The following is an 11,519-nucleotide window of genomic DNA, read 5'->3' as shown; positions in this document are numbered from 1 at the left end:
AATTTAAAGTTGCAATCTTGAAGATCACAGTTTCGTTCTCTTTGGCGGCACCCATGGCGATAAATGGTAATTGCAGGAGCACACTTCCCAGATATCCAGACAGTGTTGCATGTGTGACGTCCACGGTTGGCTCCGGTTGTAACTCTTGATTTTCCTCGCTGACGGTCGCTTTCCTTTTTAGACTGTATGCCTTCATCTGAGCGTCGAATTTGTTTCTTTTTCTTTGGATTTTCACTTCTTTTTGAAGTTGTATCTGTAGTCATCGATCTTTTCTTTGTTTGTTCAGCCATAGTAGATTACTTTTTACTCGCAACACTTGCAGAGACCGGAAAAGCAGCCGCTTGGCTCCGCCTACTCTCTCTGGCAGACCAACCTCTGCTGGGTGATGGAAAACGCGTCACTAACTGGGCGCCGCTTGTGATTTTTTCCAAGTATGTTGCCACAGACACCCAGTCTGTAATAATACTATATACTGTAAATGCAAAGGCTTTCATCAGTGGACCATAGGCTCAATCACCATTGTGTTCATTCGGTGTAATGTAAGTCTTTAAGTCCAATATTTCCCCTCTTTAGCCAAGTCTTTGGTCTCCTGAGGGAAATATCAGCTCTTTAGCTGCTAAACCTCCTGTATGTTCATCATCTAGTCCAGCCTCTAAATTTGTCTTTCTGCTACTCTGATGTTATTGGTGCCCCCCTGTGCTTCTCCTGCCACGACAAGCCTAATGTCTGCCTTTGCCAAACAAATGCCAGAACTTTCTAGTTCATCAACTTTCCAACCCATCAAAATTGCATCTTATACTCATTTAAGTTGCTCAATTAACTCATGAGAGAATTTAGTTTGATGTAATCTTAGTTAAATGTCCCTTCCTTATGAACCCACTGACACAGAAACACCCCTCAGAGGAGTTCAATACCTCTTCTTTTCCATACCCTCTGATTGTCATTTATTTTTCTGCCCATGCACCTCATTGACACCTCACATCTGTGTGTTCGTCAGCACTCTCTGCGTCATTTCCTGACAGCAGGGCTTATGCAGAGATGTTTTTGTGGAAGCGGGATATGGTCGTGTGCCAAAGGCTCATCAGAGGATACCAGAGATCATAAGCATGTCTGTGATTGAATAATGCCCCCCGGGAGGAAGTCATTTGGACGGAGAACCCAGAGTTAGATGTCAGCATATGATTTGTACAGGCTGTAAAACAAATGTTTTGCTTATGTACTTCGTTAGAAATTCATTAGAAATTCATTTTTATCAAAATCCCTTCATAGATCCTCTTATTATTCCTGAATTAGCTGCATGTTGTCTTCCACAGACGCTATGTAGCTTTGTCTCCAGTTGCTGACAAATTAAGTTTCATCTCTTTTTCTCCTGGGACCCGCGTCTAGAACATATGATGGCTCTTGATCTGACCTGTGAGCAGCACTTCCCCCTTCCTTTTCCTCTACTTTCTGGCAATGACAGAGTGCACACACCCCACTGAGCAGAATCACCTCTATTTAACCCAGGCATTTGGCTCTCAGATACATAAATGTGCAGCACTTGTCATCCCCAGCAGTCATCCGTCTCTGCTCTGACCAGTCATGAACATAATCAGGCTTTGCCTTACTTTGATGCTGTCAATTACTGCTGTCATCTCTGATCGAGATATTGATAGACGCCACATCAGAGGTAGGTAACTACCAGCTGGTTTTATACTTGTTTTTATCTAATGTATGCATGTGGATAGACCTTAATCTAAAAATGTTTATATGCTGTTTCCAGTTTTCCCAGCAGTGAATCAAAGCATTGCTGGAGTGTTCCAGGTTACACACTTAAATCATCTCAACCAGCCTCAGTATGCCTTCAATGCCTCTGAAGCTCGAGGGCTCTGCTCGTCCCTCGGCGTGATCATCGCCTCAAAAGCGGAAGTACAAACAGCTCTCTCTAGAGGTTTAGAAACATGCAGGTAAGAAACATGCAGACCACCTCTTAGTAGAGTTTGATGAATATTCCCTCATGTTGTGTCATGTTTATTTCTTGCTTAGGTTTGGATGGATTGATGAACACTTGTCAGTCATTCCCCGCAGCAAAGCCCTCTCTAACTGTGGCCGTAACCAGACCGGCTTGGTGATGTGGCGGGCCTCTGTTACACAAAAGTTTGATGTGTTTTGCTTTAATGAATCAGGTATGACAACTTTTAATTGAATTTTTGTTTTGTGCTTTATACTGCAAATTAAGAGGCAACAGTTCAGTGCAGATATGCATGCAGGCTGTTCTTAACAGCCCTGACATCAGAAGGTATGTGCTTATATAAATGCAAGAAAAAAAGGCTGTGATAACAACTGTATTAAATTGGATTAAGCTGCATTTTCAGTCCATGCTTTATTACTTTTTAAAAGTATATTTCTCCAACATGTTTTATATTTATTTTACAGGGTTTTAATACAATTATAGACACTAAATTTGTATGTAAAGACTGACGTACAAGGACATAATTTATAGTGCAAATGGCTTTCTTAACCTCTGCAAAAAGCAAAAAAAATAACTTGAATGATACAAACATACATAGTGCATCAACATTGCTTATCTAATATCTCATGGCCTTTGTGTACATGCACAGATGCAGCCATACAATTGAAGGATACAACAACTGATAGCCCTTCAGTGTCCACCCGGACGCCTCACTCTACGTCTTCCTCCACCTCTGCTCCTTCTTCCTCCTCAAATCCTGAAAGCTCAGAAAGTGAAGCAGAACCAGCCCGGTTTGTCAGCAAGGCCAAAGGCTCCTCAGGAGGTATGAGATTTTCATTCACAAAAGGAATAAACAAATATATAACAACTGCAAAATACTGCTGATATTGAAGTTTTCTGCCGAGCTTTTGTTTTGTGTGACTAATGTCTTTTATTGTTCATGTTGTTCCAGGAAAGGCGATACTCATCATCACAACTTGTGCCCTCCTCCTGGTTGCCGTTATCATCCTTGCATACTTAAAAATGTAAGTGGACTATCACATGAAAATACTACACATACGTTGAGGTCTAAAAAGACATATTTAGGTGTTTAAATGATGCTTTACAGAACAGACATCTGAAGATGGTTCTTAGTGGGCTCTTCATACAACTCCAATACCATATCATTTATATCAGCTGAATGATATGTGAGATGTGTGCATCATTTACTACACAATAAAGCATGTTTCTCTTTTTGTTGCAGTTTGAATATTAGAGCTTAATCTGATTTTCTTTCTCTCTGTGAAAAGGCGAAGGTGTCGCTCTGACACGAAGCAGCAGGAAGAATACATCCAGACAGAAGAGTGGACGTGTGTGAAGGTCATAAAGGAAACCAACGCAGCTGCTGAGGAAGACGAGAGCACAGAAGAGGACGATAACACAAGTTAAACATACTTTGCAGAAGCACTCCATGGACAAGTACTGAGTAATATTCACTTTAAGGACAAAGATGTGTCCTTTGTTGTGTCTTTGTTTTGTGTGAATGTAATGTAACAGAATGGTTGTAAAGCACATTTGAATGTTACATGTATTTTGTCATGTCACGTGATGTTTTTAAAGGGGCCCTCTCTTTTAAATGGATATTCTCATATTTTGAAGGGGTTTCACATGTTTGGGTGTTTTTTGTTCACAAGTGAAAACTGCATAATTGGGTGTTTTTCAAGAATTACATTTTTTAAAAGGTCGCCCCTGAAATGGGCCGTTCAGAACAGCTGCAGGTTTCTACGTAGAACCTTGCTTTCGCTGTAATCGACCAATCGTCATTTACCGTCATTCACCTCAGGCTGCCAACTTACTACTCCGATACCTCCTGGGAACTGCTGGGTTGCTGCACTTGCTCCGGTGTATCGTCCTCCCACTCAGAGTCCGATTCTGGCTCGTACACATAAGGCAGAACAACCGATCCTAGAGGAGCCACGTTTTCTACAACTTTGAAGTGACAGTGCAGTGTGGCCGCTCTCCCATGTGGAATCGCACACGTGAGGGATGGGCAGCGCGGTCACTCCAAATACTGTCAGCCAATCTTGGCTAAGGCCTGACCTTTGAATGGCAAAACGGCTTGTTCGTTTCAGGAGGAAGGAGAGGCTCTAAAAGATAATTAGATTAAAATATGTATACATATTTTAAAATTAAACAAACTTTACCAACGTGATTCAAAAACACATTCGAATAATTGAAAATTGATTGATATAGCTAAAATATGTCCCCTTTAAATGGTGCAGGTTGGCCACTAGATGGCAATGTTTGCAATACAATCTTTGTAAAGACAAAGTAATACTATATTGACATACTGGTTACTGCTTTGTTTAATGTAAATACAATGTTTGTACAACATTTTCAAGTACTTTTTAAAAAAGGCACATGTCATTATAAGCATATAGTATCTCCCAAATATTTAAACAGATGGGCATATCTGTCCAGAAGTTGTTTATGCAGAGCCTGAGGTAATCTATCCTCAGAGCTGTCTGGTTTTACATTGTTTAAGTTTATAACATAGCCCCATCCCAAAATGTAGTCTAAACTACAACTGTTTAGTGTGTTACTGTAATAACAAGTGTGTGAAGCTACTTTACATACTGTGTGTCTGGCCCTCCCCAGCTTGTGTCTAAACCTGTGAGAGCCCAAGTGCTATCAGTCATCAAGTCATTCTGGTGTTTATAATACCCCTCTTATCAGCTTGTGAACAGCTAAGCGTTGCATAGTTAGCATTTTTCTAACTGACAGGATTTACATTTCTCATTTAATTATTACAGTCACAACCTGGTACCTTTCTAAATAAAGCTAAATGGTGATTACTGAGAGCTCAGCATGCTTAGATTCTGTCTAATGCAAGGTCCATTTTATTCACATAGTGAATTCATGGCTTCAGACTTCACTGCGTCGACTATGAAGCTGAGTTCATTGCACAGTGTCTCGTGCCTGTAGGCCATTCTGATCTGTGCCACATTGGTCCGGCGGATGTCGTTCCCCTCAGGTCCGTCCTTCAGATAGTTCACTCCCAGGAAGTGCTTCTTATCCTGTAAGCAAACAGTGGAGCAGACAGACAGGTGGGGTCAAATGTAATAAGAGATTTGGCCAGGCCTTGTATGAGAGAGGAATTGGATCAAGGAGGAGTGAAAGCGTCGTGATACCTGGTGAGACAGACCGCTTTGCAGCACGCTGTTCCTGGCTATTTCACACACGTCACAGGTGCTGAGCTTCCACAGCTGAGCTGCTATAGCGTACTCTTCCATCAATGGTTCCTAGAATCAGGACACAATGGAGACAAATTCATCCAACGCTTCTGATTAACTGAAGTGCAGCTTAGAGACTGTATATTTCCTGTGTATGTGTTCTGTTTGTTTACCTTGGTGTAGTGGAACTGCATGGGATCGTCCGTGGACAGGGACACACACAGGCCTTTGTGCAGGAACTCCCTGAGAGGATTTTTGGAGTACTCCAGGAACAGACTGTTGTTGCTGAGTGGAGACATTGCAATCGGCACCTGGGCCAGGTAGTACAAGTACTGCAGCACGGGGCTCTGAGGGACATAATGTATAAAAACATGAGTACACCTCAGGCAGTGAGACAAGCACATACAGTACCTAGAGTGTGAGAGAAGCTCTGCTGTTGCTTGTTCTATATGTTACCAGCTTTTTCATGTCAAATGCTATAAAAATATATATGCTAGTCGTATCTTTTGTATTTTTATTGTGAGCTGTGTTTGTTCTGTGGCTCCTCCTGTTTGTACAAGGACTCACTGTTTAATTTAAAACATTAAATTGTGTTCCAGGTTTCCTATAATTAACACAACCTGAACAAACAGCAGAGTTTGACACAGCTGAATTTAAAGCAATGGACATATAAGAGTCCTTCTACCTTCTTGAACAGAGTGACTAAAATACTGTATATCTGTTTATTTTGGGCTGTAGATCAATATCAGTCTGTCAATGTCATCAGTTTTTTCTTTCTTTAGGTCTTACTTTCTGGCCTCTGTTTTTGGAACACACTGTCCAACCACCAGAAATTAAACACTTCCCTCTCAGCTACAGCTTCTCACATTTCTGGGGTGAACCGCAGAGTCATAGTGAGAAAATTATGCCTTTCAAGAACAGTTCAAACAAATACTTTTATGTGTTTTTGCATTTTTTTTCTGTAATGGATTTTGAGTAGGGATCATTGCTTTGATTTTTAGCCTTCACAGCAGCAGCTCTGTTATTCTCTTCCTGTTCTGAATACCAGACTTTTAACTATGGCCACATCCACAAGTTTGAAGTACCTTCTTCAAGTTGAGTCCATGTGAGATGTTGTCAGATGTAAGAAAGGCCGAAACCAGATGTGTGATTGATCCAGCTTCTCCGCAGTGAGGTCGGAACTGGAAGGTGCTCAGTCCACGCTCCCTATAGGGAACACAAAATGACGTAATCTATCAATGTGTCAGAATGTCTATGATACTCTCATGAGCTTTACTACTTCTTCCCTGAACACTCTACAAATAAGTTCATGAAGAAGTATGTGTATCTAGGAAGAAAGAAGGCCCTAGATCTTACTTTCTGAGGTTGTTGAGGACCATGATGTTTGCATACATGTGGAAGAGATAGTAGCTGTATGGAGGGTTGTCATCCGCAGTCCACTGTTCTGGCTTTGGGCTCCTGAAGGAGAACATGTGATCGCTGTGTTTGGACTCATCGTCCACGCTGTCAAAGCCGGATACCTGCACACACAAAAACATTATTTACCAATGGGAAGGTTTAACGGAGCCCTACAGGTATATCAATATTTTTGTAATTTTGCCACAGCTATAGTCATTTCTTCCATTTAATCTCCACAAGGTGTCACCTTACTTAACCCTCTGTTAATCTTTAATTAAACAAACTATTAACACATTAATTAAAACTTTACGTCTAACACCAGATGGGCTCTGTAGGTTTTGGTATTATGAAACCTATAAGAGAGAAAATCTTACATATTTCAGGAAGACGTGGAGTTCTTTGTGCTTCTGCGGATTGACAGTGGCCTCAAACAGAGGAAGGAAAACGTTCTCCAGCATCTTTGCAAAATTCTGTACCAGCTTCTTCGACTTGAAAATATCACTGAAACACATAAAGAAGACGTTTTATATTTCCTAGCAGATTTCAAGATGTCATATTTTAAGACATTCTTTTAAATAGAAATCTGATTTCTTCTAAGGCCATAGGACTCACTATATTCTGGGCACCTGAATGATCCACCTCATGTTTGGAGAGTGAACTTTGTGGTGAATAAACCACTTAGACAGACTGTCCCACTCCTCAGGAGAGCGTCCGTAGATGGAAAGACGTGGCTCTGCATGCTGGTACTTACTCTCCTCCAGGTCATGGGCCACTTCCTGTTAAAGGTGAGAAGTACAGTGGAGTAACCTGTCTCTGCATCAGTTTTAAAATGTATGATTAAAAGATACAATACCTTTATGATACGAGCAAAATACTGTCCTTCAATGACGTTGTCTGTTTTCAGGAAGATTTCTCGCAGTTCACTGGCTCCCACTGGGTTATACTTTGAATTGAACTTATCAAAGCGGTGGAAGGTTTGTCTCCCCTGAAGAGAATAACTGTCATTCATGAGAAATACTGGTGATCATACTGGTTTTTACCTGCACTGGTAGTAAAATAAAATCATTTTATGAAAACAAAAAGCCAAAATATTGTGGCATTTTCTTCTTTACTTACAGCATGAACATCCAGAGAGTCCACGGTGAGGTCATAGGGGTCCTTATTGAGATTGTGGAAAACCTGCTTCAGAGTCGTCTTTAGTCCTGCCTTTTCCAGCACCACGCGGTCAGTATCGGTCTCATATGTTTTCTGGATGAAGGTCAGCAGGTGTTTCTGAGACATGCAGGCAGCTGCATGAATGTGTGTGTCCACCTTAGAGAAAGAAACCATGTCAGTGTCACGTCTACTGGATAAACTGGGTGTTTAAAGACACCCTTTATTTTGTTACAAATAGTTAAAGTGGGATACGATAGCGTTTATGACACCTGACATAGAAATCTAACCTTTCTAACGTTGTAGAAATCTCTGTGAGGCACACTCTTCAATTCCTTTAGCTCAGCCATCTCATTGAGCATCTCATGAAGGTAGAACTTCGAACTCAAGAAGTTGAGTCGTCTGTGACAGTAGGTCTTCCTGAAAAAAGGAGCTGGTGGCAGTTAATTAAGTGTAACTGACCATATTGACAGAGCAGCCATTTTTACTAACATCACACTCAGGGTGGGTGGTCAAGTGGTTAAAATGTAATACTGCTAAATTCCAGGTTGTACGTTGTATAAATGTACAATCAATATCATTTTAATGCTTCAATACTGCAACAAAAAAGACAAACAGTTAAAATCCGGAGTGACACTGTGCCATATTTCAAGTTAAACAACTTATCTGATAACCCATTAGGTACTCTCAGTCAACAGCAAATGTTAGCATTCCGCCACTTCCTAGCTAACATTACTGTTAGCTAGGAAGTGCCCCAATGCTAAAGGAACCTATTGAAAGTGTGATAACATGATACGAAATGCATTAATAGAATTAACTTACAGCTTATTTGTTAACCCATTTGTGACAGCTAATGTTAGCATTCAACCAATTCCTTGCTAAAATTACAATATTCGTAAATTACCCCTTTCCTAGCGTAGCACACAACACAATCAAAAGGTAACATTAGCATTCAGCTACTTCCTGGAAAATGGTAGTATTAGCTAGGAAGTGGCTAAATGTTGTTGTCAGGTGGTTGCCTTTGAGTTTTCAATGTTTTTCTTACTTTAAAAATTGCCATATTGTTCGATTATCTAGGATTATATGACTTTTAACATAAAGACAAAGCCCTACATCTTTATTACTGTATTTAAGCATCCCACCTTGAGAGTGATGTCAGCCATGTTAATATGGTAAATTAAGTACCGCATAGGTGGCAGCAACTGGTTTTACAATCAGGGCTGTTTATTCAACCAGCATTGTAGTAGTGTTTTTTTGTTGTGGCAACTTACGTGGGTCCATCTGCGATCATTGCTAGCACGTGACTGAGGTCTATAGCAAAGGTCTCCAGGTCTGGGTAAGGAAGGTCATGGGGTTTGTTTTCTCTCAGAGCCTCAGCATTGTCATACACGTTCACTATCCCATCCTTCATCTTCAGCTCATAGTTCAGGTTCTCAGGGATGTTCTCCATGCTGTAGGGATCCTCCCCACCTTTTGGATGCGGGCACATATCTGCAGGCCAAAACATTGCTCTGTTACCATCATATAAACCAAAATAAAACATCAGCGAGTGCATCTTTTCAGACAGCATAATGCAAACCTGGTATAACCTCATCATCTTCGCTCCATCTCGTGTTCTCAGCACTGCGGAGGAACTGAGCCGTGGTTCTGCAGAATCTGTGATAGGCTAGCTTTGAGTATTTCTCACGAATAAGCAGAGCCTTGAACAGACTTTTGGCTGCCTGTTCATAGTCCTCAACGGTTATCTAAACATAGAAAAGAAATGACATTTAAAATAATCTAAATTGTTATGTCTAGAACATATTCTGGCTAATTCTCAAATACTACGTGTGTTTCAACATTCTGTCAACAAATCAGTGATTCACTACTCACCATATTGAGTTCAATAGAGGCCTACATTGTTAGGTAAAGTGTAGCGGTAAAATGAAAAACACTTTTGGACACTTCATCATTTAAATCGGCGCAATGCATTGTGGTAAATAGGGCTGTGTTGGGGACGATCAGAACTGACCGACCGGGTGTGCACTACTTTTTACAATGCATTGTGGGATACTTTGAGTCCACTGTAAGTTATAATATTTTTCACTAAACATTCAGATAGCAGATAGCTAGTTTAGCAGATAGCTAGTTCACTTACTCCAGCACAGTAATCACCACTAATAGTGACCCTCTGGTAATCAGGGCAGTTATCTGGCACTGAGGAGCAGGTGGAGCTGGGGGACAGGTATGGCGTCACTGAGCGTGTCCAGTCTGTGTTCACTGGGATCTGCAGGGACATTGACTGGGATCGAATCATCTTCAAGCTTTTCCTCCTGCAAAATTTCCAATGTGACAAATATTAGCTCCTGGAACTTTCCCCCAAGGTCATGAGCCAGTATTTATTAAGGTCTGAAAGCAGGGTCTACCTCTTGGTGCTCTCCTCTGACTGCTGCTCTGCCAGCTCCTTAAGCAGTTCGTGGTCCTTGGCCTGCTGGAGGCCGATCGGGCAGTCCTCTGGCACGGTGAACATTGATAAGGCATCTTTGTTGTCTTCTTCCTTTAGCGCTGATGCGTATACTTTCTCCGCAAGCAGTTGAGTCTCCTTCTCCACCTCACTCAGAGTTACCTTTGGGAACTGTCGAGGCATGTCTACAAGAAAGTAGAAGACACAGTAAGAGGACTGATTTAGCAGTGAGGTGTAATCATAGCATACATAGAGGTCCTACCCCCCTCATGAGAACTGTTCTTGCTCTGACCAGTTTGTGCTGTTTTGTAAACAAGCTAATCTACCTGTGTGAGGGTTTGCTTGTAGGACATTCAAGACCTAACTGCAGCACAGTATCGCCGCCTGCAGGGCTGTGTGGGAATTCTTCTGGCATAAATAACATTAAATGACTGCGGTCGCTTTTGTTCTCACTTTTAAACACTTTTTATCAAGGTTTTGTCTTTTTTTGCTAAAGCTATGTTAAACAGAAAACTGTCTACCGGTAGATAACCTGAGTGAACTAACAGTGTTTTGTTGATATCTTGACTGGAACAGGAGGCTGTTCTGGTCATCAGAGTGTTAAAGCAACAACACAGAAAGGCCATGTTACACAGTGTCAGACACACAGTGTCAGATAGTTTAAGCCAGTTTCCCTCCATGCCTGGGTGCTTCCAGGAATCGTCTCATTCTGAACACTAAACACCATCTCGGGAACAGCTGTGTGCATCACAGCTGCGGCAGAGCTCTATGGCACCACATGTACACTGAGAAATGAACCGGCTCATAACGCTGTATTGATTTGGAGATGATAGCCTTTATGAATTATTAACTTTAATGTACCCACAAATAATTTCTGTAAAACAAAATCATTTCTATCTTACTCTTTTACACACACACACACACACACACACACACACACACATGCAAATTAGCCTATACTGTAACATGACTCCACAGCCACTTTGCCTTTTATTTTACATCACATTTATACGCCTCTCATCCGTTCTGAGCTTACCTTCATTGCCGCTCATATCTGCAGGTGTAGTCACATTCATTGCTAACTTCTCTCTGTATCAATCTGGGTCAGACCCGTTCAAGCTATGATTCAAGGGTGGCACACAACTGCATAAACACTTTCCCTGACTGCCCATCTCTCCTATTTTAAGGAGCCAGTGTCAGCATGTTGACAGAGCTTCTAATCCTGACAATATGTCAAAACTGGCTGTCAACAAAGAGAAGGCCTCACATGGAGTAGAGCGAGTCTGCTGCTCTATTTATCCCTCTCTCTCTTTGTGTATCTCTCAGGAATAAATAGACAAGCACTCTCAGTCTTTAACTCACA

At 41.4% G+C, this 11,519-nt stretch overlaps 2 protein-coding genes across 3 annotated transcripts; one reads left to right on the top strand and one right to left on the bottom strand.

The window, feature by feature from the left end:
• The first annotated feature begins 1,564 nt into the window (after positions 1 to 1,564).
• lyve1a (lymphatic vessel endothelial hyaluronic receptor 1a) lies at positions 1,565 to 3,796 on the top strand. 2 transcript variants are annotated; one of them, XM_069670088.1, is made up of 6 exons: positions 1,565 to 1,669; positions 1,763 to 1,946; positions 2,068 to 2,165; positions 2,601 to 2,774; positions 2,904 to 2,976; positions 3,241 to 3,796. In XM_069670088.1, exons 1-6 carry the CDS (start codon positions 1,582 to 1,584, stop codon positions 3,377 to 3,379), a joined length of 756 nt encoding a protein of 251 aa, XP_069526189.1. In that variant the 5' UTR covers positions 1,565 to 1,581; the 3' UTR covers positions 3,380 to 3,796. The 2 variants fall into 2 exon arrangements, with proteins under 2 accessions (XP_069526189.1, XP_069526110.1); XM_069670009.1 differs by having other exon boundaries at positions 2,026 to 2,165.
• A 483-nt stretch (positions 3,797 to 4,279) lies between these two features.
• Positions 4,280 to 11,274, bottom strand: ampd3a (adenosine monophosphate deaminase 3a). Its single transcript, XM_069670205.1, has 15 exons — positions 11,193 to 11,274; positions 10,119 to 10,341; positions 9,851 to 10,025; positions 9,293 to 9,458; positions 8,985 to 9,204; positions 8,004 to 8,133; positions 7,678 to 7,872; positions 7,415 to 7,546; positions 7,174 to 7,337; positions 6,936 to 7,062; positions 6,520 to 6,683; positions 6,249 to 6,369; positions 5,337 to 5,510; positions 5,122 to 5,232; positions 4,280 to 5,007 (listed from the first exon to the last, which is right to left on the bottom strand). The coding sequence occupies exons 1-15, from the start codon at positions 11,230 to 11,232 to the stop codon at positions 4,831 to 4,833; spliced, it is 2,319 nt and encodes a 772-aa protein (XP_069526306.1). The 5' UTR covers positions 11,233 to 11,274; the 3' UTR covers positions 4,280 to 4,830.
• Between the last annotated feature and the right edge of the window lie 245 nt (positions 11,275 to 11,519).

This window comes from Semicossyphus pulcher, unplaced genomic scaffold, assembly GCF_022749685.1.
Source record: "Semicossyphus pulcher isolate SPU_LCO1_2020_fin unplaced genomic scaffold, fSemPul1.0.p SCAF_1, whole genome shotgun sequence".
Lineage (NCBI taxonomy): Eukaryota > Metazoa > Chordata > Actinopteri > Labriformes > Labridae > Semicossyphus > Semicossyphus pulcher.
This window is presented reverse-complemented; position numbering and strand designations above follow the sequence as displayed.